This window comes from Lepisma saccharinum, chromosome 16, assembly GCF_977018435.1.
Source record: "Lepisma saccharinum chromosome 16, izLepSacc3.1, whole genome shotgun sequence".
NCBI classification, from domain to species: Eukaryota; Metazoa; Arthropoda; class Insecta; order Zygentoma; family Lepismatidae; genus Lepisma; species Lepisma saccharinum.
Window position 1 is genome coordinate 15,617,155 of NC_139244.1, and position 26,239 is coordinate 15,643,393.

At 38.4% G+C, this 26,239-nt stretch overlaps 1 protein-coding gene across 1 annotated transcript; it reads left to right on the forward strand.

Moving 5' to 3' along the window:
* The first annotated feature begins 1,191 nt into the window (after positions 1–1,191).
* SdhD (succinate dehydrogenase, subunit D) lies at positions 1,192–18,656 on the forward strand. Its single transcript, XM_083137230.1, has 3 exons — positions 1,192–1,587; positions 13,326–13,614; positions 18,315–18,656. Exons 1-3 carry the CDS (start codon positions 1,542–1,544, stop codon positions 18,490–18,492), a joined length of 513 nt encoding a protein of 170 aa, XP_082993356.1. The 5' UTR covers positions 1,192–1,541; the 3' UTR covers positions 18,493–18,656.
* Positions 18,657–26,239: the final 7,583 nt, after the last annotated feature.

The following is a 26,239-nucleotide window of genomic DNA, read 5'->3' on the forward strand; positions in this document are numbered from 1 at the left end:
TGTCGCTTGTCCCATTGGTTCGAAAGTTGCCTTACACTCATGTCGATGGCACTAAGAAAGTTTTGTGGGGTTCCCCTTGTCGTTTCATGGTATCATCATTATCACCATCGCCGTGATTAGTTTAAAGCGGAAGAAAATAGACAGTAAATATCCAAAATACAAATGCTTCAGTGTGTATATCTTTAAAAGAAATGATGATGATGATAATAAGGCCGAGTCTGCTGCCACGCACGTGTCAGCAGTAAGAATAAGCGTCAAATTTGCTGCTGCCACGTAATTCGTCTGCTAAGAAGACGTTACAAATCTTAAGAACAGATGGAGACGAGAGAAATGCAAGTTTATGATTAGTGGGAATGAATGTACAGGTAATTTAGAACCTTTTTCTTTAGAAAGCATTTAGCGATATTATTTTAATGCTAACAGAACTTAACCTAACTACGAGAGCATTTAGATTTATTATTAGAAGAATGCTAAGGGACCTAATCTTAAAACATTTTGTGAAAGTAATCGCTACAACGTCACAGTATGTGTTACAGACGTAATTGCATACATAGCATGATGAAATCACGATAAAACAAAGACCGAGTCTTCTGCCACGCGCATCTTTTCTGAGGTTACAGCAGAAAAAGAACGTGGCAGCAGACACTACCTAATAATAATGAACCTAATTCATACACAAAAATGTAGTTGCCAAGAGCATTCCAAGCGTATTTTTCTCCCGTATTATTAACGAAAGTATGACGATAACAGGGCGTGGTCGACTGTCTAGAATGTTCGTTAATATCTTCGCGACCACTGTACCAAATATCATAGTAATTATCACATTCATAGAAATGCTTCATGTAAAAGAATCAGACGTTGCAGCGAAAACTCCATTTACTTCCATTATAAGCAGACGAATACCAATCACCGGGTCCAACACCAGCGCCTCTAGCGGATCATTTTCGAGTGGAACCAGCCAGAGAGCGCAGAACCGTTTTCCACACTACGTTATTCAAGGCGCTGTAACACCGACCGTCTTCGGTGGGATATACTGTATCTCCAAGCTGTCACGTGCCATAGTTTGATGCCTGTTGATGTTCTGCACAGGAGTGCAGTTAGTTCTCAGACTAGCCACCAGACCTTTTTTTACTTTAGTGTCGACAGAAGTGCTGTTGTTTTGGGCCCTAGACAAGGCATAAAATGTAGTGCTCTGTGATTGGGTGCAGAACTGGCAGGCTGATAACGTTGTACACAGAAAAAAAATCCCCAAAAATACCACTATTTTATAGCTTGTTTTTGACTTTTCTCTGTTACATAAGGAACCGTGTTGGCAACTTGGTTGTGCACTTATCTAATAACTTCTTCAAGAGCCGTTTCTATTTCGTAGATTTCTGTTGTAGAAATCGGTCGAAGTTAATTTTAACAGTACTAGTTATTTCCAGAGACATAGCTTTGCTTCTGTTCCCTATCAGGAAATAAATTATTTTGTTCTATGCGGCAAGTTATGTATCAGTGACCTTAGGAATATTTTCTTGTAGACTATAACACTCAGCACAGAAATGGCTCTTGTTCGTGCTTTGTGTGGAAGTTCAAGGACCATAAAAGGTAGGTTGTAGAGTCGGATGAATTCTTCGCGGAGAATAGATTAAATCTGGTGGGTCATGTTCATTTTTAGACTGTTCAATTAGTGTTACGTAATAGCCCTTCAAAAATGCCGGTAGGAAGAACCAATAGGTAACAGTTTCATAGACCGGAGACACGTTAATATCTCATATTTTGTGTTTCGCATGGTTCGTACTTACCAATTGTGTATTGCGGAACATAGTTCAAGGTGCCATTATGCTTGTTAAACGAAAGGAAACACAATTTTTCACATTCTGAGTGCTTTTTATTTTATTCCTTTCTTCGCTTCCGGAACACACAATATGGTGGGCACATCTTGACTCACGTTGGGGGTATGCAGTGTTTCAACCTTCTTCACCGAAAAATACCTACTATCGTGTTCGTCACTGGTGGAAATTATACATTATGCATGGGTATCTGACGGCTAGCCTGGGTAGCTGACATATAACCCCACATACTATACATGGATAGCCCCACGAACCATTATGCACGGTAGCTGATCGATGGCCCCACGAACCATTTCCGGTAAGGTTAGGTTTGATAATGTTAGGCAAGCATAGTAAAAAAGAAGGTATTGAAACACTGACAGGGGCATCAAATGTGAGTCTGTGAGATATTTCTCTTGGGAACGACTTGAGATGACCGGACCCCTCTCCGATTTTCTTCATATTTGGCATAGTCACTAATTGAGGCCTCCTAATCACGAATCTGAAGTTAAAATTTGTTGGAAACGTCTAGAAATTGCAAAATAAGCTAAAATAAGGCGTTAGTTTTCGGAATGGAAACTGTCGATTTTCGCGAATTTTTTTGTTTCACAACCAAATATATATATATATATTCCTGATACTACCACGACACCAAATTTTAACTGTTTGCCTAACCTAACCACGTGCCAATGGTTCGTGGGGCTAGTGTCAATGGTTCGCAATTTCTAGATGTGACCGACAAATTTTAACTTCAGATTCGTGATTAGGAGGCCTCAATTAGTGAGTATGTCAAATATGAAGAAAATCGGAGAGGGGTCCGGTCATCTCAAGTCATATTTTCTCTTGAAAAATACATGATTTCCCGGTCAAATATATTCCACGTTGAAAAAAAAAAAACTTCGACGAACATTGTAAACCTTGGACAAACTCATTTCCGTAAGTAGTTCCTTGTGTAAAATTGAAGAAATTTGTCTCCGATGTATGAAACTGTTACCGAAACAATATGATATTGAACATTAATCAAACATAGTAAATGTAGAAAACTAGGTAGTAATTTTCCTTCCTCATCGTATACGTGGTAAGAAACTACTTACGGAAATGAATTTCTCCAAGCTTTCCAACGTTCGTCGAGGTATTTTCTTTCATCGTGGAATATATTTCACTGGGAAATCATGTATTTTTCAAGATAAATATCTCACCGACGCACAGTTGCCATTGCTTTCGCTACGTGAACTGCATACGTTTGATGACACAAGCCCCTGTCAGTGTTTCCAACCCCTTTTTTTTAACTATGCTTGCCTAACCAAACCTAACCTTCTTTTTTTAACTATGCTTGCCTAACCAAACCTAACCTTATCCGTGAATGGTTTGTGGGGCTATCCATCAGCTACCCGAGGTATTTTTCGGTGAAGAAGGTTGGAAACACTACATACCCACAACTTGAGTCAAAATGTGCTCGCCATATTGTGTGTTACAGAAGTGAAGAGAGGAATCAAAAAAATCTCTGTATGTGAAAAATTGTTTGAACTCTTACCAAATATGCTTGCTGTGTAATATCAATCAAAAAATCTTTTAGTATTGAATCGCAAATGGATTCCATGTAAAACGTACAAGGAAAGTGCCAAATAGCCTGTCTATACAGTGTTGCCAACCATTTTTCGGCAATGTCCGTACCGACGTAGTCAAAATGTCTCTACGCCAAGTAAAGCAACTAAATAAAACAACACCTCATGAGCATGCAAAACAGAAGATAAAATATACACATTTACTTACCAAATCTTTCTGCTTGATGCTTCCACACTTTATGAATAACGTTGAGTCGTTTACTGGTTGTTATGTTATTTGAAGTCATACATGCTGCTGTGAAGAGATAGATGTTGGTTGGTGATGATGTATTTCTTGCAGTCTTCTTCACGTGCCTTAAGGGAATCATTTTATCACTGGCAAAGAATTTAACAATTCTGGTCCCAGGTATAATTTAACAATACAGGGAATTTCTCCAATTTGTTTGAAATTTCGGATACTTACTAATTTGGGTCTCCTAATCACAAATCTGCACTTAAAATTTGGCACTCACGTATAGAATTATGAATTATGGCTAGCCCCACGGACCATTGGCACTAGCCCCACGAACCATTGGCGCGTGGTTAGGTTAGGTTAGGAAACATAGTTAAATTTTAGGGTCGTAGTAATATCAGGAATATATATATTTCGTTCTTTAAGTATTCGAAACTGAAAATCTTGCGATAAATAATGAGCAATTGTGCATTGTCGGTTGCGATGACCGACCCTCTTATTTTGCAAGTTTGACACGTGAGCGCCAAATTTTAACTTCAGATTCGTGATTAGGAGCCCTAATTTAGTGAGTATGCCGAATTGCAAACAAAATGGAGAAATTCCCGGTATTGTAAAATCGCTCCGGTAATGTTAGCACTATTTTCGCGAGAGTGGAAATGTTTTCAAAATAGAACTTGCCTTCAAAGTTTTTGGTTGCCGATAACATGTTCCAAAATTCTGATGGAGATTTGTTAGTAAGTTGTTTTTCCTCCTCCTCGTTAAAGTATCCAGCTAATCTAATCCATTCATTCCAAACTGAGCGCGAAGGAAGTTCAACTTACTGGCGAGTAAGCTTTGCACAATAAAATGTTATTTTCCAAGATTGAAAAAAGTCCCTATGTTTTCCCTCATTTGGCAAAATCTGTCCCTACGTGGGCAAAATATAGTGAAAAGTCTCTATGCGTAGGAACATGTCCCTACGGTTGGCATCAGTGTCTATATAGTACTAAATGCCTCAATATAAACAACTTATTATTGTGTTTTAAAAAAGATGCTGTTGTCGCTTTTCAATCGAATTTTATGGCTATATGTTGGATGTGGCATTGCTACCACACCAAATTCACATTTATTCTAGATGCAGTGTAAAATACTGTACTACAGTGAGCAATTTTACTTTCTGAAGACATGGGCGGTTACTGATATTGTTGCAGTGTTGCACAACGACCGGATATTTTACCATGAAATTTATTGCTTTTTGTTAGTATTTTTTTCATTGGTTTCTATTAAATATATTGAACATACACAAATAATTGTACCCTTGAGTGCTTCAAAAAAGCTAATTCCATTATGATCCGTTTAAAAAGAAGGAAGCAGCCTGCAAGATTTCACAGTATATGAGTAGACGTACAAGTTGATGTTGCAGCACTGAAGCAACGGCCTGATCTTTACAGCGAGGTTCAACGCCGTTGTTCCTATCCTCTTCCTAAGCCGACTCGTCGTTGCAGAGACTCTGTAACTAACCAAGGTCACCCACCAGGGCACACAGGCAGGGATTAAGACTTCACGACGGTCCGACAGGAAAGTCTGGGATGCTGATTCTTTTTTATGCCATTAGAGAGCAACAGCGTGCGAACAATAGGCAAAGTATTACTGTCCCATGTGTTACAGCAACAGACAAAATGTCCACATTAGGCAAAGATAAATATTTTCCTTTGGGGAGAATTTTAACCTAATTTAATAACCTTACCACCAATCACTAATCCAAAATCAGTTTAAAATATAACTTATCCTATATAAATGGATTGCTAGTTATTTTCCCTGATGTTGTGACGTGGGCGCTGGACTAACTATTGTAATAGTTGCAATATTTTGTATAGTGTTGTTAAGTTGTGTTCCAACCGGTACTGATACCAATGCTTAAAAATTGTTCAAAATACTGATTAATATTTTTGGGTGAGTATTCCAGCCCAATTAGTAGCTTGGATTTATCAGAGATTTCCTTCAAAATATTCAACAGTTGAATCAGAACATTAAAGTACTTCCTACGTAACACAAAAAAACACAATTCTCCACAATATTGTTGCCGAATATTTATATTTAAATATTCTTGAATTTAGTTAGAAACTAAATGTGATTTTCAAATTGTCGCTTAGCCATTCTGCATGTGAAACTATAAGAATCAAAACTGTAATAGAAATCATTGCTGTATACCTCAGTTTTTGAATATACTTATATTAATTCTAACATACCAGTACGTATTTTAGATCATGGCTGCACTTGTTGACACTAGATGTAGTGCAGGTGCATCCCAGTAGAATAGCAGTGTTCAAGTTCAGAAGATTCAACAAATGCCTGTCTGCTGCTTTAAATGTTCATTTGCTTGTTAGCATGCACCACGTCACTATACACCATGCATTACACTGCTCCAGAACGTGGTGCAAATAGTGCCAAATACACTACGTGACACCAAATCAACGAAGTAGGCGAGTCAGTGTTGCAGCATGTAACCAACTAAGCACACGAGTGCAGAGAAAATCAAGAAGTGCAGCAAACAAGTCCTGATTGTTTGATTCCAAACAAATCATTGTGCACATGCATTTTTTACATGCTCTGATTTCTGGAGGTCGATTTTTCCCTTCCACATACTCTTGTATGACTTCTTGTTTACAAGCAGCCATTCGTTTACTGTCATCTTGGATATACTGCTGGTGCTGCCATCTATTTCATGTGTGTGGTGTGCAAAGGGGTACTATGTATGTAAATGCTTTCGTTTTTAGGGCCCAAATCCCGATTGTTTAATTCCAACTTCATAATTGTACACAGGCATTTTTCCCATGGTTTGATTTCTATTTATGTCTGTGGACGTACTTCGGAGTTATAGTGATTACCTACTGCATGCTTCCTTGGGAGTGGGTTTACACTTCCGTATACTCCTATATGATTCATCTCTTGCAACCAGTCATTTGTTTACGGTTGTCCTGGTTATGGACTGCTTCTGCCATCTAGGTCATGTGTGTGGTGCAAAGCAGTTTTGTTGTTAGGTTAGGTGAGTCAGGTTTAGAGTTGTTCATTACAATATTTTTTCCATAAATGCTTTCAACATCTCATGGTGTTGGTGCAGGACTAAAGCAGGGCACCCTCTTCAAGCCTTGTGTCGGCAGTAGTCTGGAATGCCTTATCGCTGGGATATCTGCATTAGGTACCTTTCACATCTTATTTTTGGAACTGCAAAGAGAGGCTAATTACTTCCAGGAAGCTTCAAATTTATTTTCACAATCATTTCCCCTATTCTGCGATACTTTCTCTTTCTTCTATGAATGAAAAATGCCTTGTCAATGGGAAGCTCAGATGCTTGCATAAGGTACTTTTTATGTTGTTTTTTTTTTTCACAAATAAATTGGAACTCCAAATGATTGTTATTACTGTCCTGTAAAACATACAAACAATTTTATGCATGTTCTTTTGTAAAAAATATCACATGCTGTGATTTAAATTTAAACAATAAAAAAAATAGAAATAAAATCATGATTTTTATCCATCTTGATTTTCCGTGTTGGTGTTCTTGTATAAAAGTAAATTTACCAATCCATTATTTCTATAGATTCTCTGTGAACTAAATTCCACAATGCAACAAACCTTTGAGCATCAAGGCCCACATGTCACTTTTCTAGCTCTTGAATTAATCACAAGGGTAAGAATGAAAGTTAACCTACATGATGAAGCAAACAAAGATACACATGTGCCTTATCCAGGGTTCGAACCTGGGACCTCTGGCTTCGTAGTGTCATGCTGACCACTCACCATGGAAGTCAGTGTATCAAATCTCAGTGAGTTGTCAGTGCATCAAATCTCATTGCACCTATTATGTGGTTTTCATACCAAAGCCCAGAACTTTTTTTTTTCAAGTTGCTCCCAAATTGTGTGCATCACGATCAACACTGAAACTTTGGAGTCCCCACAGGGATTGAACCTGGGACCACTCACACCGATGACAAGAGTGCTAACCAGTCAGCTATGTGGGACATCTCAAATATTCAGCAAATGTCAATTTCTTATTCATATACAGGGGTTGGACAAAATAATATGAACTCCCGATTAGCGGTGGAGGCACATAGTGGTTCGGATACCACTTTAAACTGTAGGTCCAGTCTGGATTAGCCTTTCTGTGCATAAAGTGGACTTAAAACACCAAATCAATCCATAATCACCCGTTTAGATGAGCCCCAATTTCGGAGTTGTGTGCTGACTGCACTGGCACGCACGGAATGTGTTTTTTGTTTTCTCCATGTCTTATGACCCTCTGCTAGAGGTATGAGCCACCAGTAAGACTGTGAACGGCTTCGTGTTGTGATACGCTACCATTATGTCTGACCTTCAGACTTCCAATGAGGGCAAATTGTTGGTGCCCGATTAGTTGGTGCATCCGCAAAGTAGTTAGTAGGAGTATTGCGAGCTACTGTATCTACCGTCATGACAGCGGACAAAATGCAGGGGAAAACTACGTCTGCAAAACAGAATAGTGGCAGAAAGACTAAACTGACAGAGAGGGACTCGAGGGCAATAAGGAGGATTGTTGGCTCTGAGAGGAAGACCACCACAACCAAAGTGACTGCTGGGCTGAATATGCATGCCGAGAATGCAGTGTGAACGAAACAGTGCGCAGAGAACTGCATACATAAACAGAATATCATAGCAGAGTCACTATTGCCAAACTTCTTGTAACGCAGGACAATGCCAAAGAGAGACGTCAGTGGTGTCAGGAGCACAAAACCTGGACTACCGACCAATGGAAACATGTCTTGTGGTCCAACCAATCAACCTTCACAATATTCCCAACCAGGGGACGTGTTTACGTATGGCGAACACTGGCCGAAGCAGACAATCCAGACTGTATGGTGCCAACAGTAAAGCATGGTGGCAGTAGTGTAATTGTGTGGTGTGGTTAGCATTCACTGGGCCCTACTGTCACACTGAAAGGAAGGGTAACTGCCAAGGTGTATGAAGGCATTTTAGGTGACCATGTCCATCCAATGACACAGGCATTGTTCCCAGCAGGGGATACCATCTTCCAGGATGATAATGTCCCCATTCATACTGCTGCCACTGTCCAAGATTGGTTTGATGAGCACGATGACGCACTTGCACATCTTCCCTGGCCTGCACAATTGCCTGATTTGAATATTATTGAGCCATTGCGGTCAGTATTGGAAACCAGAATATGGTCCCATTTCCCCCCGCCAGCCAATCTCAAGGAATTGGAGCAGTATCTTGTTGAGGAATGGTATAGCATCCCACTGACTACTGTCCAGGATTTGTATGCATTCATTCCAAGGAGGATTGAGGCTGTTCTCAAACCAAAGGTGGTACCACATCATATTAGGTGGGTGTTCATATTATTTACAGGGGTTGGACAAATAACAGCTCCTAATACAGAACAAAAGACTATACTCGCATACCTGCAGGGGCAGATAAATGCAGTGTTCCCCGGTTTCCATGGCACGTGAAAATTTTCACCTCACACGTGAATTTTTAATTCAGTGCTAAATTTTTTGAAAAATATTTCAAGTTCGCTTATGGAAATTTCCATTATTTTTTAAAATTAAACCAGTTTGTGATTTTTAAAAATGCATAAAATTGTTTGTATGTTTTGTGGCACAGTACATGTTTTTTTTAATGTGAAAGGTGTTTTGATGAACTGCCCTGTAAAATGTTTGAACTGTTTGATTAAAACAATTAAGAAAAAAATAAATGTAAATATACACTTTTCCCTTTCTGATATTGTATATATGAACCTACATTGCAAAAAATTGTTGAGTGTTAATAAAACTATAGAATAATTTCAGTAACATTCTTACAGTAAAAATAAAACATTTTTATGTACTATATAATTATAACTTAACATATTTTTTACAGTTTTTGTAGGTGGATTTTGGTGATTTTTCAATGATATTTTGCAAAATATTATCAGCTTCCATGTTCGTTTAGGCCTTAATGATAAATTATACTATGAGTTTAACTACAGTTTAACATGATTAGTATTTTGTATATTATTCTACACAAAATATTTAAAGTTTGATAAATAAGTGAACTACAGGTTTCGCCGTGACTAGCTAGCAACACTAGTGCCACTGCTCTCATGCCAGTGTTTCAAATTAAAATGCTTTGTTTAATCTAGGGTGACTCCCTTAACACCCTCTATAAAATGTAAGGAATTTATGCTGCATACAATTTGTCATAATAGAAACAGGTTAGGTCCTAGAGGGACCATAGTTGTGTGTCCAGCCAAGGTCCACCATATTGTTGGTCGCCATATTGAATTCAACTCAAAAATTTTAAATGGGGGCGGGGGTGTGATATGTCAGATCATGCTAGAATTTCATGAGAAATGCAATGGTGAAGGTTTTTTGAAACGTATCTTTAACCAGTAAAAAGTTAAGAGTGCACAGTTGTACCCATTTCCTCCTTTTCGAGGTGTCAGAGAAAAAAACTCATTCACAGGGAATTTTGGGTTTTTAGGGTGGCAGTTGTGCAAAAAAAAAAAAAAAAAAATACATGAGGAAACAAATAAGTTATGTATCATTTACAAGCCAACTACTGGTGTTCTTGCATTGCATTGTTTTCTTAAAAGACAATAAATGCGCGATATTATTTGTTAGTTTTTCTTGTATGTACGCATTGCTTGCATGATAGAATTATTTTCCTGTAGTTTACGGTTATTACAAGCATAAGAAAACAGTTTTTTTCTTTGTGACGTTTCAGGAGAACACACGCTCCTTTCATCAGACATTTATTTTCATTTTGACTAAAGATACAGTTATAACAATGGTTAGTAATTTTTAAACAAAAATAAACTGTTATATAATGGATGTTGTCAATGTTACATTGTTGTAATATAGCAACTTATTCATTTAATGAATTCAAAATGAGAAACTCGCTACCAGATGTGGAAACCACAGGAATATATAATATAAGTTGTTCATGTTCAAAAGATTATGTGGGACAAACAGCAAGGAAAATGGCAATAAGATGGCACGAACATGATTTGGACATTATAAATCTAAACCCAAGAACAGGTTTGTCAACCCATATCATCGAAGAGAAGCATTTGATTAAAAAGAGAAGGGTTTTAAAAAGATTAACGGGAAACACAGAGTTGAATGTCTGGGAAGCCTCGTTCATTGCAGAAGAACACTGGAATAAATTAAATAATGAAAATGGTAACATAGATCCAGTGTGGAGTTTTCTTTTTCACAAATGGAGTAAGCCACCATCTTTAAAATTTAATGTAACAGAAAACATCAAGAGACTTTGTGAAAACAATGATGAATTTGAATTACCTGATGATATTTGGGATTAAAAAAAAAAAAAAAAAAAAAAAATAATAAAAAATAGACTGCTTTTTTCACAGTTAAGTTGCTATATTACAACAATGTAACATTGACAACATCCATTATATAACAGTTTATTTTTGTTTAAAAATTACTAACCATTGTTATAACTGTATCTTTAGTCAAAATGAAAATAAATGTCTGATGAAAGGAGCGTGTGTTCTCCTGAAACGTCACAAAGAAAAAAACTGTTTTCTTATGCTTGTAATAACCGTAAACTACAGGAAAATAATTATATTATTTGTTATTTGTGTAAAACAATACACTGGCCATTGTTGAGAATAAAAGAAGTAATTGGCAGCAGAAAGCATTTTGCTTTACGGCCGTTATACCGTGCAGCATTTTGTTGCTTTCATCCCGCACCTTTCCCCACCTAGTCTGGCCCCGCCCACAAGTTTTCCCCTCTGCATGTCGCTACTCCAGACATTCCGGAAAAGTTGTATAAATGCAGTGGACAGTACAAGTGATATGTGTGCCTGTTAAATTTAACACATTTTCAAAGTTGTTTTTTTTTTGTTCTCTCTTTTGGTCTGTTGATCATAACTTCCTACACCTAAGTCACCACTGATGTGTGGAACAGCGACAGCAAAAAATCAGGCGAAGCCAGGGCTGTTTTAGCAACTCAGTTGGAAGAGCAATAATATGTTATTCCAGGCCTGGGTTCGAGTCTTGGTTGAGCCTGCGTTTTTCATTAAAATTTCTACATAGTACATCTCCTGTGTGTGTTAAATAGTAAGGCAAGATGCTTCTATGCATACATTAAGATATTTAAGTGTAGTGAAATAGAACTTGTATTAAGTGAGCACCACAGTTGTTCGGCAACTTGGGTGAAACTAAACTGCTCACAAAAAGTTTTGCATCACACAAGAAATGATAGAAAGAACAATCGCAACATGTCCCACTGGGCCAGTTGTGAGAAAGTACACTGAGCTGTGCAAGATACCCATTCAACCCCGCATAACTTGCTCTTCAGACGACAGCCACGACCAGCTGAGCATATTTGTGTGTTCGAACATCTCAGTATTGTGGGTGGTAATGGTCAAGGCTATATCTCCCACTTACGTAGAGAAACTCAAGTAGTGAAGGTGCGTTGTAGACATGCCCAGGCGTACAATATCTCAGTTCGATCGGGCAAGGGTTATCGCCTTCGTGCAGAGTGGGATGTCACAACGGGCGGTAGCCGCGAAGATGGGAATCGCACAGAGCGATGTCAGCAGAACATGGAGAAGGTACACAGACAGTGGGACAGTAGCAGATCGCCACCGTTAAAGTCGACCACGGGTAACAACACCAGCCTAGGACCGTTTGCTAGGAATCACAGCCCTGCGGCACAATACCAGGACCGCAAATGAGTTGCGAAATGACCTCCAACGTGTTTCGACCCAGACTGTTCGCAATAGACTGCGAGCAAGAGGCTTACGTTGCCGAATACCCATGCGTCGGCAACCTCTAAGTGCAAACCAACAGCGTGATCGTTTGGTGTGGGCACGCGAACATGTGCATTGGCGACCTGCAGATTGGTCGTGTGTACTCTTTACAGATGAATGTAGGCTTTGTCTGAGGCCTGATTCGAGACGTGTGGAGAGGCGTAGGACCGCGGGAAAGACTTCGTCATGTGCAACCTGTTCATCCATTCCAAGGAGGTGACATTATGGTTTGGGCAGGGATTATGCACGGCCGGCGAACGCCCCTAATTGCAATTCAAAGGACACTGACAGGACCGCGTTACATCAGAGACATCCTACAAACAACTGTGGAACCATACCGTCGGAACATTGGTCCAACTCTTGTGTTCATGGATGATAATGCCCAGCCACATCCTGCAGGGGTGGTGCAAGATTATCTGCAGCAGGTGCAAATTAACAGAATGCTCTGGCCGCCAGGAAGCCCAAACATGAATTGTATCGAGCATGCTTGGGCCATGTTGAGGAATGAATGGCACACCGTACTGTGCTCCCAGACTCTCCACGTGAGCTTCTTTTTTTTTTGCAGCTCAGGAGGAATGGGATCGTTTACCACAGGATGACCTTGATCATTTCATTGCGAGCATGCCCCGGCATGTTGAAGACCTCATTGCAGCTCGAGGGGGACATACCAGTTGGTAAAGATCCTGTCTGACATAAAAATTGGCAGATAGAATTGTTGTGCCATTTGTTTCCCTTTGCTACTTCAGCAGTGTGTCATTTTTATCTTTTTTTGGATTAGTGTGAACGTTCTTTTTCACGCAATTCCCATGTTTTCCACGTTTTCTTCTTTCTTGTACTGATTGTATGTTTATTTTCTTCCGAGAAATACAGTTTTTGTTGGTGATGCAAAACTTTTTGTGAGCAGTTTATTTTTTCTCTTGCAGTCTGCCCCTTGCAGTTCACATTGAAGAACAAGCTTTTCCGGAATGAGATAGCATGCACCAGATACCCAACTCAGCATACAGTACCTATCGCAGTGTCGTTGATGGCAGCCAAGCCGTTCTCTGTGAGTCCACAATTGGCTGCCGCAGCCGGACATGATCACTCGAAGATGTGGGCAATAGAAAAAGTGGTCGCTGCCTCTATGTATGGTGTCATACCCGCCTGCTTTCTGGTTCAATCGCCGGCCTTGGAATATGTTTTGAATATCATCCTAGTAATGCACAATCATTGGTATGTATGCTTCAAAAGTGTTTTGAGAATTTTTAAAATGAAGTGCAATGCTGTAACTTCATCCTATCTTGTGAATGAACAATCTAAAATTGTCATTTGCGTAAATATTCAATTGTTATATATAATTAAAGTAGAAGCTAGAATATATTTGTTCATATTGTTAGTTTCTTTTAATTTACTTGTGTTTTGTATTGTGTCCCACCTGTGACACCAAAAAAGCAATTAATTTGTCATTTACCTGTTACATTTCCTGCTCAACTCCACTAGAATATTAAAAATTCAATTACCTTCTCTCTTTGCCCTTAATAATTTATTTTTCATAATTTGGCAGTTCACAGAAATTAAAATAGATTTCTTATTAAGTGAAGACCGCAGTGTTTCATCTATCCCACCTGCTATACAAAATTGTTCACTTGTACGGGGGGGCGTTTCATATTGATTTACACTTTTTTTTTTTTGCACTCACACAGTAGTTATGTCCACCTTCTCAATGTAGTCTCCCTTCAGCTCTATCCAGTTGCTCCAGCAGTGTGGTAACTTCTCCAGGCCCTCCTGGAACCACTTCGTTGGAGTGTGTCCCACCAACGTCCGGACAGCTGCTTGCAGGTCCTAGGTTTCTTCAAACACCGAACAGGTTGTAATCAGAAGGGACCAAGTCGTGAGAATGCAGTGGGTGTGGTAGCACCTCGAACCCCAAAGCAGCTCCGTTTCTTAGTGTGTTTAGCGTAGTGTTATTCATGCTGTTGTCTCTGTCTGCATTCAGAGCTTTTGGAACCCACCTGGCAGACACCTTCTCCAATTTAAGGTGTTCATGCATGATGCGATGCAGGGTGAGTCCCGTGGCTGCCTCTATGTCCGAGAACGTTATGCTCCTGTTCTCCTGAATAAGCAGCTCCACTCGTGAGATGGTGACTGGCACCGTCACTGCCACTTTCCTTCTGGAACCGGTCCCCTTCTCTGTTGCCCTGTATCCAGCCATCCACCCAGTTTCCAGCCATCCACCCAGTTGTACACAGTTTTTTGTGACAGTGCATGCTCTCCACACACTGATACCAATCGCCTGTGAATATCTGCTGTGGTTTCACCCTCGTTCCACAGAAACCACGTCATCCAGCAATATCTGTTCCTGCTGATCGCTGTCCATGCTGTCCGTGCATGTACTGACGGCTGTTGGCGAAATGTGCTGTGGTTCATAGGTATTACACCCATCTGAACACTGGATGCTACAACATGGCTGTTAACATATATGTAAAATTTCTTTTGTTGGCTTCACAGTTGATGAAATATAGAGGAGGGGAGGGGAGGATTTGACCAACTATGTACCCCCTCAACTGTACATGGACAGATTTTGTAGTTGTATGTGGTATAAATTGTGTTTCTGTGGGCAGAAGTCTCAAATAACTGAAATATTTGATTCCAAAGTATGTCCTGCATAAGTAAAAGCCCTTCTCAGAGTACTTTCACCTTTTTTGTATTTGTAAAAATCTGTTCTGTGCACACTCAGAAAAATAAAAAGCAGTAATAATGCCACTAAACGTAGCACTCCTAGCCTAACAATGTAAAATTATTAACACCAATTAGTCTAACACTCCTAACAATGGTTTTGCTTCCATTTTGCTTTTTTTTAACTTGTCAGTCAAGTGTTTGATTTACATTATTTTAAAATATTGTAAATTTATTGACTTTTATCATTAATATATTGTCCATGAAGTGGTAGGCTTTTTGTTGGCTCATCTTGTTTTGGGTGCTATATTCACCTGTGTGAAACCTTCAGGCTAAGATAACAGTGATATAGTACTTCATCATAGCACATCTCCACGAGATAAAACAACAGGAAGCATTCATGAACAAGATACTCTTCAAACCATGCAACATTTTTCAATTTCTAGAGGGAGTAGAGAGGTCAAGGTTGCCATATCATGTGCACCATCTTTAGTGCATGCTCTACCAGAAAAAAATACTGGGTGTCCCAATAAAATGCACACACACTGGGAATAATTATAACGTCAGTACTTATTAAGATACAGTTCATTTTTTAAATTAAAAATAATCTGCAGACATGAATAATTTTATTTGTTAAATGCCTATTTTCAAAACATCTTCGGGTAGGGGAGTTATACCATATGGATGTCATTCGTGAAGTAAACCTTTGAGTATGTTTTACAGGTCTGTAGAGAGAGAATACCAAGATTTTGGCTGCTTTTATTAGTTTTTTAATAAATAATGTTTTATTAATGTTAATAAAATTTGTAGCTTTGCAGTAATGTTAATGTTAAAAATAGTTATAATCAGGGATAGAAAAAACTAAAATTAATTCAGTAGCCAGCTTTTTTGGGGGGGTCAAATATGGTCTAAGAAAGTCAACTGAAATAAGTTACACATTTTGAAATATGATCTTAAAACATTTAATTTATTTATTAATACAAGGCGGGATTATAAGTAATTGATTCTTACTCTGGAGTGGCATTCCTCAAGATGGCTCAACTGGTAAACAGCATGAATTGATTGATTGATATGTTTTATTTTACTTCACTTTTTTGCCAGTTTTGGTATTCATGAAGATGAGTATTAATGGTGATAAGATGACAGGGAAGAAGGGACAATCAGAAACACACATGGACTGCAACACAAGTCCCATGGAGGATTATACTGGCTGAGAGATCAGATGCCAGAGCCTCACTAGTCAGCAAAGTGCAGTTGAGAGGTACTACGTGAAAGAGAGGTTGACATTTGAGTTAGATAGGAGCACCTCTTGAACCCTGGTAACAGCATGAATACCGTATTTACTCATGTATAATACACACTTTTTTTCCAAAATTTTTGGTCCCAAAAACTGTGGTGCATATTATGCACGGAATAATTCAGACGGCCAACATGAAACCGTACAGGATCATTCCATGATTTTGGGACACTTGCATTGATTTTTCCTGTTTACGGAACCCTATCATGTTATATATCGTTGTAAAGCTTAAATCTTGCAGTTTCTGAATATGGCAACAGTATTCCATTCAAAATGGCGACGCTAATGTCAATGCGATTGAAATAAGCTCATCACAAAACGAAGGAACTTTCTGATATCTATGGTGCTTTGGATGAAAGAAAACATAAGGAAAAAGAAAATAATAATTAAAATGTATTACTGGCCAAATATTATTATATATATGGAGTGTGCAAATTCCTTAATGGAAGAAATCTTGTGCTGCTAACTGCTAGATTGAAGGTCCTGAATGTGCCTTGTATGAATGATACATTAGTCACGGAAAAAGTATATATTTTGAAGTTCTTTTAGAAAAAGTAAAGAAGGAATGAGAAAAACCACGTATAAAAGTTTGAAGGCCATTTCACACTATTTTTCACTTTGTAATGTAATGTTCTGTGACACCAAGAAAAGCAGTGCAACTCTGGCAGAATTCAAGCACGCACCTTCTGTCACATGGGATGCATATCAGTGGTATTTGTTGGATGAGAAAATAGAAAAGAACTTCCTGAGCACTGCAAATCTATAACGTAATTTTGATCTTGCTTTCTACTATTACAGAATAAATAAGGTGGTTAAAAAGTGAAAGCTTTGGGATGCTCAACACAGTGGAGGGAGAAGGGGGAGGTGGCATGGGTTGGAGACTTATTGTTTACACGAGAATATTCTCCTCTTGGTCCACATAGCAACAGGTGACTCATTGCATAGGTATGATGTCACTAGCTCTTGATCGGCATAGCAACAGCTTTACGACCTACAACTAAGGAAGCCATTTCTTGGAACTGAATTGTAGTGTGCATTACATACGAGATATGATTTTTTATAACTTTTACCCATCAAAAACTAGTGTGTGCATTATATACACGCGTAAATACGGTAACTATACAATACATTCATTATGGTGGACTGTATCATATCGCCACAGATTTCAAATTTGACTGTCAACAGTGAAAAAATTTATAATGTCATGTTTATTAAATAAATCCAGAGAAATTAGTACGTGCTCACTTTATCCGAGAAACTGTTTTTTCTTCTTTGTTCTATCAATTAATAGAACAATGAAGAAGAACAGCTTCACGGATAAAAGTGAGTACTAGTTTCTCCGTATTTATCTACTACCGCATCTCTCTTTTCCCAATTATACAAAGTCATGTTTATTATTCTGATTTAATTATACATGCGAGACAGAAACCTTAAAAAAAACAACTAAAAAAAACATGCTTTGCTGTTTTATAAAAAGGTATGGAATTTCTATAAGCAAACTCAGAATATTAAATATCCATACTTTGTGTAGCACTGAAATTGAACATTCAAGCTGCATGGCGACTGGGTGCCCTGTATTTTTCAACCCCTGTTAATAATAATAATAATAATAATATGAGGATCTCTCTGACGTAGTGACTGTGACTGCTACTTAGTAAATGAAAAGTCCTGGGTTTGATTCCTATGGAGGTCCAGTAGTGTGGTTTTGATCCCTCATAAAATTCTTTGAGATTTGATTACTAGTTCACTCCCAGTTTGGGAGTGCTTGTTTTTCGTTCGACATTTGCAGCTTTGTATTGGATTTATAGAGTATTGGTAAACTTTGCCACTGTCTGCAACAATTCTGCATTGGCTCATGCCTAGTAAATTTTTTTTAAGGTTCAATGTTTAAGTACTTAATGTGTAATGAGACAAAGTTTGGAGTGTTGATTTGCTTGCACTAATGTTGTTCTCGTTGCAGGGGGTGGGAGGCTGCCGCAATCGACTATGTGAGGCCAATAATATTTGGACCGCTCGTCCCAAAAGTTGCCCTAGGACTCGTGTACTTACTCTCAGTATTAAATCTCTGTGGCTTATTTTACTTCACGTATTCAGATGTTGGTATTATACAGGCAATTAAGATGATTTGGAAACTGTAAATTTTCCCCATGTGTTTTTCTAGTAGTAGGTGTGTGTATAAAGCCAAGTAGGCTGCAAGCTGAATTTAGATCTTTTGAATCTGCTGTACTTTCGGCATTCGTTGTAATAAATATTTGTGGTCGATATCACAATCTCTAATAAAGTTTGTTTTGTGTTGATCATCTTTTCTGTCTTTTTAGCTAATAATTCAATTCTTCATATTCAAACTGTGGACAGACTGGTAAAATCTATTTGTATGTGCGTGTAAAGGGTCTCACTTATAGCACACTTCTGAATCACCTTCTTGGACAATCCTACCCTTCAACTTGTGATGTCACAAAAATGTATGCTAAGAGCACTAAACCTAATATGCCTAACCTAGCAACAAAAGAATTTAGCGTGACTTCAGAAGATAAAGGGTGGGGCTTGACCAAGAAAGGTGGTTGAGAAGTGTGCTGTCAGTTATACCCGTGCACAACATTTACACTGGACATGTTGCCTGTCACTCTTGACTAACTGTGACATAGGCAGTATATACTTTTATCAGGTGAGAAGCGCTACCTTCCACTTTGACATCAAATCCTCCATTGAGAGAGAGAATGAGGGGATGTTGCCATGTGTAGTGAATGCTTGCTTGTAGAGTAAGGGGGGTCTATGTTGCTTGTCTCTTTGGTGTGAACCCCCACTGGTGCTTGTTGCCTTGGTCTGAAGTGACAAGTGATGGGTTTTCCAGAATTTTTCATCTGGGAAGATGTAACGTAAGTTCCTATTCGTATTGTCTAAATATTTACAATATCTCTTAAGATTGCGTTAAGAAAATTAGTGTTGACGTGTCATGGTTCTGCAGCAAAGTATACAAAAAAGGCTGAACTGGTAACAGCATGTCTAGTACAGGGTGGGCCAAAAGTCACAAAGGTGTTACAACTGTGAATAACTTTTTATTGATCACTAGGCCCATAATGGTGAACACCTACCTGAGCTTCTATTCCACACATAAGTGTAAACAATCTCCCATCCTTGGTCTTCCAGTCTGTGAAATCTCATTGGAAACTAATGATCAATAAAAAAGTTATTCACAGTTATAACCCCTTTGTGACTTTTGGCCCACCCTGTATATGGCTGACTCTATCATATCACTGCAATCTAACATAAATTGAAACAATTGCAGTTATGGAAATTTGAAACTTCACAAGTTTACAAAGAAACAGTCCCATAAATACATTCCACTTGTTACAAATTATTTTAAAATAGAATAATATTTTATGCATGTATCCTGTTGCAATAGTGTTGAAAATTGGCCGGTATTTGGTATTTTAACAAAATTGAAACAAACAGCAAAAATAAAAATATCAGAGATTTATATAAAGGTGTAAATGAGTTTAGAAAGGGGTGCAACCTAAAGTAAACTTGATAAAAGATAAAGACGGTGATTTTCTAGCTGACCCAAGTGATATTCTAAATAGATGGAAGAACTACTTTAATGACCTTTTAAATGTCCATGTAGGAGATAAATCAGAAGTAAATGAAGTACGCACAGCAGAACCTTTAGTTCCAGAACCTAACTTGACTGAAGTTAAAGATGCTATTAAAAGGCTAAAGAATAACAAAGCACCTGGCATTGATTTAATACCAGCTGAGTTAATTAAATATGGTGGAAATTCATTAATATGTCAAATTCATAAATTAATTTGTTTAATATGGAATAAAGAAGAAATCCCTCAACAGTGGAAAGAATCCATAATTGTTCCTGTGTTTAAAAAAGGTGATAAAATGAACTGCAATAATTACCGTGGAATTTCTCTACTCTCAACAACATATAAAATATTATCTAACATTCTTTTAACAAGACTAACACCATATGCTAATGAAATTATAGGTGATTATCAATGTGGATTTAAACGTAACAGATCAACTATAGATCAAATTTTTCACATCAGACAGACACTTGAAAAAAGTGGGAATATAATCAAAATGTCCATCAGCTATTCATTGATTTCAAAAAAGCATATGATTTGGTCAAAAGAGATAAATTATATAATATATTAGTAGAGTTTGGAATACCTAAGAAGCTTGTTAGTATGATAAAAATATGCACCAGTGAAATAGAAAGTAAAATTCGTGTGGGTATTAATATGTCTGACAAATTTACAATTCATGATGGGTTAAAACAAGGAGATGCATTATCTCCATTGCTCTTTAATTTTGCCTTAGAATATGCTGTTAGGAAGGTAAAAGAAACTAAAGAAGGACTAAAATTAAATGGTGTGACTCAGTTGTTAGCATCTGCAGATGATGTAGATTTACTGGGGGATGATGTGAATACAATTAAGAATAATGCTAAAATATTTTTCAAAACTGCTAAATTGATATGTTTGGAAGTTAACAAAGATAAAACTAAATATATGCTTACAGGCCGAATCCAAGTGTTAGGTAATAATCAAAATCTAATTATTGATAACAACTCGTTTGAACCAGTTTCCAAATTCAAATACTTAGGAGTAATATTAACAAATGAAAATTATATTAAAGAGGAAATAAAAAGTAGGCTTAATTCAGGAATGCATGTTACATCTCTCTTCATAAACTTTTGTTTTCTCGTTTAATATCTAAGAAACTAAAAGTTAAAATATACAAAACAGTAATTTTGCCTGTAGTATTATATGGGTGTGAAACTTGGTCCCTTACATTGAAAGAGGAACATAAATTGAGAGTATTTGAAAATAAGATCCTTAGGAAAATCTTTGGACCTAAAAGGGATGAGGAGACAGGTGAGTGGAGAAGGTTACATAATTTAGAACTACGTAATTTGTATTCATGTCCAGATATTATTAGAATAATTAAATCAAGAAGACTTAGGTAGGCCGGCCATGTGGCACGAATGGGAGAGGAAAGAGGAGTTTACAGGATTCTTGTTGGGAAACCTGATGGTAAGAGACCTGTAGGAAGGCCAAGAAGAAGATGGAGGGACAACGTTGAGATGGACCTAAGGGAAATCGGTAGGGATGGAAAAGAGTATATAGAACTTGCTCAAGATAGGGAAAGATGGAAGGCCTGTGTTGCTGCAGCCATGAACCTTCGGGTTTAAGAAGGCTAGGGAGTTAGTTAGTTGGTTGCTTGCAAATGATTAAGTTTTCCTGGTTGGCATCCCTGCTCTGACGTGGAACATTCACCTGAATTCATGTCGGTTGTTGGAACATGGCTGATGTGAGTGGTCAGCAGATAGTTACATTGTTGAGAAGCCGCTAGTGAGTATACAGAGATACACTGGATACATAGTTTATTCATTAAATTACACACATACGGGAGATGTACACATAGAATTTTCAGCGAAGAATGCAGGCTCGACCATGACTTGAACCTGGGTCCTGGCATACTGTGCTATTGCTCTACTACTAAGCTACCAAGTCAGCCGGTATGGTATGCCAGAGATCCGGGTTCGAGTCCTGGTCGAGAATGCATTTTTCGCTGAAAATTCTACATAGTTTGTTGTTTGTATGTATGTTATAATGTAAATAAATATACATATAACAAATCAGTGTTGTATATATCTAGGGTAAGGTGACCAGATGTCCCATATTAACCAGGACAGTCCCCCTTTTTTTAGTGAGTCCCAAATTTGTTAAGGCTCGGCTGGACATTTGGCATGCAAATGGGCGAATTTTTTCAAATTTTCCTCTCCATTCGAATAACTTCTTGGATATTTCAAAATATAAAACATTACATCAGCTTAGAATTCCTTCTAGAGCATTAACGTGAATTTTCATATAGTTTTCTTTCATTGTTGTCTAGATATTATCAATAGTTTAATAGACTTATTTAATCACAAAGTCTTATGCCGCATAGACTTCCTTACGAGGATCTGTCCATGATGGGTTGGTATCTGACCATAACGATGATTCTGCTTATTTACCTCACCGTTCACGAAGAATATGGCCTCCTTGCTAAACAGAACACTTTTTGGGGAACCGGGGATCCTCATTGCAATGAGCCAAAGTCCAGTCTGCAAACTGTAACTGCCTGTCTGGGTAATCCTCAGTTAAGAACTGCTGCATTTGAATTTTGTAGGGATGTCACTTGTTAGTATGCAACACACGGAGTATGGATCTCTGACTGACTCCTGACACTGAAGCCAAACACCAGGTACTGCGTTTTGGGCTCTTGACCAAGGATGCCATGATTGCCATTCCTGTTTCTTCGTTGGTTGCTGTTCTCTGCAGTCCACTACGTTCTCTGTCGTACACGGATCCAGTCTCCTTAAACGTCTGCATTACACACAACACTGTGTTATGTGAGCTGTCATCTCTCTCTGGATGCCGGGCATTGAAATATTCTGCAATGACCCTGGCACTGCGCTCCCCCACTTATAACAACAATTTCGATCCCTTCTTGGAGGGTTAGAGCCATGTTAGATCACCTGGAACAAATAAATACCAACCCATTACATTACGCCAAATGTGAACTTCAACTGTGAAAATGTCCTCACCAAATAAAGTTAGGGGAAAATAACTGCATATTCTTATTTCTGAGAAAATGCACATGTAAAATGATATTCTACATGACCACCTTACCATTTTAAAATCTGGATGTAATTCCAAGATGGCCACCAACCACGCAGGTGGCGTCAATGCATTTCCCCCTTGGCTTGGCAATGATTGGTCATAATGATTTCCACGTTGCACGCTGCAGTGGTCTTGTACCGGGGGTGTTAAGGGACTTATTGAGCCACCCTGTACTACAAAAATGTTGCATTTTTCCAGACAGTAAATTTACTGACTTTTCCAGACTAGTAGACATGTTGAAATCTGTCTTCCTCCCTGCCATAACTGGGCTTTTTAAAAACCCCCACGGTCGAGAATTCTGTGACCTCGTCGTGTAAGCACTTGCCTTCCTTCGCCAGTCTTTTTACAAGAAAGCTCATTGGAGGCACGAATGTTTCCAATTAGTATACAGACATATGTGTATGCAATTGTTGTTGGAGTTTTTGTATGCAACGTCGTATTTAGAGGGAGGGTCTGGGGGGGACAACTCCCCAGGAAAAGTTAACAAGTACTAAAATTAAATAACCAAAATACTTGATTACAGTATGCAGGGTTTAAAGTGAGCCGGAACTCCCGTTTGTTGGTGGAACTTAGTTCCTGCTGCGACATAATACACGAAAGTCCACCCTTTGTTACACCTTGTAAACAATAGGTAAAGAAGAAAGATAACTAAATTTCTCTCTTGTCAGTGGGTGGTCCAAAATTTAGAAAAAAATATACATTTCAGTCAGTGCAATTTGTTTAAGTTGTAATTGAGAAACTAATTCCCTGAAATGACAGACGTGATAGATCTCGTGTTTATATATTTACTTTGGATGAAATAATAATAAGAACTCTATTTTTCTCTTGCATGATCAATTATGAATGACGAATTGTTTTATTTAACTTGGCACTTTTTACCACTTTTGGCTAATTGTGAAGAAGAGGAAAAATGGTGGTAAGATATATATAGATGAGGGACAATCACAAATACATATTGACAGCTCACAACACAAGCCCAATAGAGAAATATACTGGCCATGGATTCAGATCAGAGGTGTGGCGTGCATGTAGCCGCTGTTACCGCAGGTAACACTAAAATATAAAGAATTGAAGAACCTGTCTTAAAATATTATTACGTACATAAACTGGTAATATTGTCGTAAAGTAAACATTGCAGACTGACATTTTTTCTGACACCGCAAAAGCGAAGAGGAGGACTGATCCGGTACGCTCCACAGGCAACATGAGGGAAGGGCCCTGAGCCCACCAAAGGAAGACTTGGCGTAGCGGTAAAGACTGTTATGGCGAGAGGAGGTGATCCTTACAGGAAACATACCAGTGTTGCCATATTCAATTGACAGAAAAGAGCTAAGTCGCGTAATCGGGTCTATCTTACTCTGAAGTTGTCCAGTCACACTGGGGAACAATGGCGCAGTGTTAGTAGCGTCGCCGCCTTATAATCAAGGGATTCCGGGTTCGATACCCGGTGGAGGCACAAGTGGTTCGGATCCAACTTTAAACTGTCCCGATTAGCATTACTGTTCATGAAGTGGACTTAAATCGCCAAATCAAAATTCAAAAAAATCAAATCACACTGGGGCAAAAGCAAACTACCAAGTGATATTTTGTATTTACACTAAATATCAGCGATTATGAAAGTCCTCTTTGTCCTTCTTCGACATCATGGGCGAGAAGGAGAGGAGAGGGATGGGTATGGTCAAGGGGTCCGCTGTCCTTCTAAAAATGTCAACCTAAAATTCTATATTTCACACACACAATATTATTTCGGTTACAGGAATTTGTGATAATTGTTGATAATACAGATTGACATTGACATACGTTGTCGCAGGAATGCAATAATTTCGGATTGAAGCAATGTTTTTGAGGTGGTAGAACTGTTTTTGGGTGAAAACAATACTTACAAGCATAATTTCCCGATTGTTATCTTAGCACGCTCTGAAGTGTCAGGTGTCGCAGGTTCGAATCCTCAGCAAGAAATGGTTATTTCAATGTTCGTTGTTATTATTTTGCTCACATAATTATAAAAATTAATAATTACATACACAAAGAAATAATAATTTTATTTCAATAATTCACCACGCATCGTCATCGTCACGATTATCCTATAAAGCGAAAGCCTTAAAGGTAGCAAAGGACGTAAAATATACGAAATAGTAGTGTCAGAAATGAGATTTCAGTGGATTTAGCGAAACATGGGAGTGGGAGTAGTTAGGAAACAGATGAAGACTACATCTACTCTACATCTCTACATACGTCTTATTTGAAACGAAAATGTTTCGCGATTTGGGCAAATCTGGTTTCAAATGAACTAAGATGGCAACATTAGTAGAACTGGACATCTTGCAGGTTCCGAAGGAAATATTGGGGAAGGGCCGATGCTGAGAGGGGAGGGTGCAAGGAGGGTGCTTCACGTGTTACAAAAGTAAACAACGGTTTGTGGGAGGGACTGTGCAGTGGGAGTTTTGTGACTGGTGTCTCTCGTCTTTATGTTGTTTTCGGGCATTGTCAATTAATTTATGAAGCTTGCTCCGAGTTCCGAGGTGGCAGGTTCATCCTATCTGGACAGTGTGTGTAATCGTGCGATAGAAGATATTTTGAAGCAATCTTTCGGTTCGTTATTTTGCAGAAAACATCGAAATTGTGGCGAAAGGGAGGCCAAAGCCTATTTTGAACGATTTAAAAACCAAGTCGTCTGCTGGATATGACCGACATTTCAATGTTTCGTGGTATAACCACTATCCGTGGTTATGTGGATGTGTGCAGTTGTCGAAACTCTTTGGTTGGCCATGTACTCTATTTTCGGGTGAAAAAAACAAAAAAAACCTGTCAAATTCAGATGTGGATAACATGGACCATGACGCACCCAAAAATTCAAATTCAAATGAAAAACTTCTCTTTATGACAGCATCATAGAAGTTTTTTGATTTGATTTGATTTGATTGATTTTGCTTCGCTTGTGCCACTTTTGGCTAATTTGCGAAGATGGGGATGAGTGATGATATGATTAAATTGATGAATAGACATCACAAACGCCCATGCCCAAGCTAGGTTTCGAACCCGGGATCCCAGCATCATATAACTATTTTCAAAGTCGGATTGATCTGCTCTATAAGTAGCCTTCGATGTTTCTGTAAGTATCAAATTACGTATTATTGTGTCAACAACCAATGTTTGCGGTTTCACTTTAGTCCTTATGTCAACATTTTTTTTTCTGATTAATAACTTT

Excerpts from the sequence above, each read along its gene's own strand:
- SdhD (XM_083137230.1), top strand. The coding sequence starts at position 1,542 with ATGGCTCTTGTTCGTGCTTTGTGTGGAAGTTCAAGGACCATAAAAG. Across the intron at positions 1,588-13,325 it reads AAGTTCAAGGACCATAAAAG|TCTGCCCCTTGCAGTTCACA; the intron begins GTAGGTTGTAGA and ends TTTCTCTTGCAG. Across the intron at positions 13,615-18,314 it reads CTAGTAATGCACAATCATTG|GGGGTGGGAGGCTGCCGCAA; the intron begins GTATGTATGCTT and ends TTCTCGTTGCAG.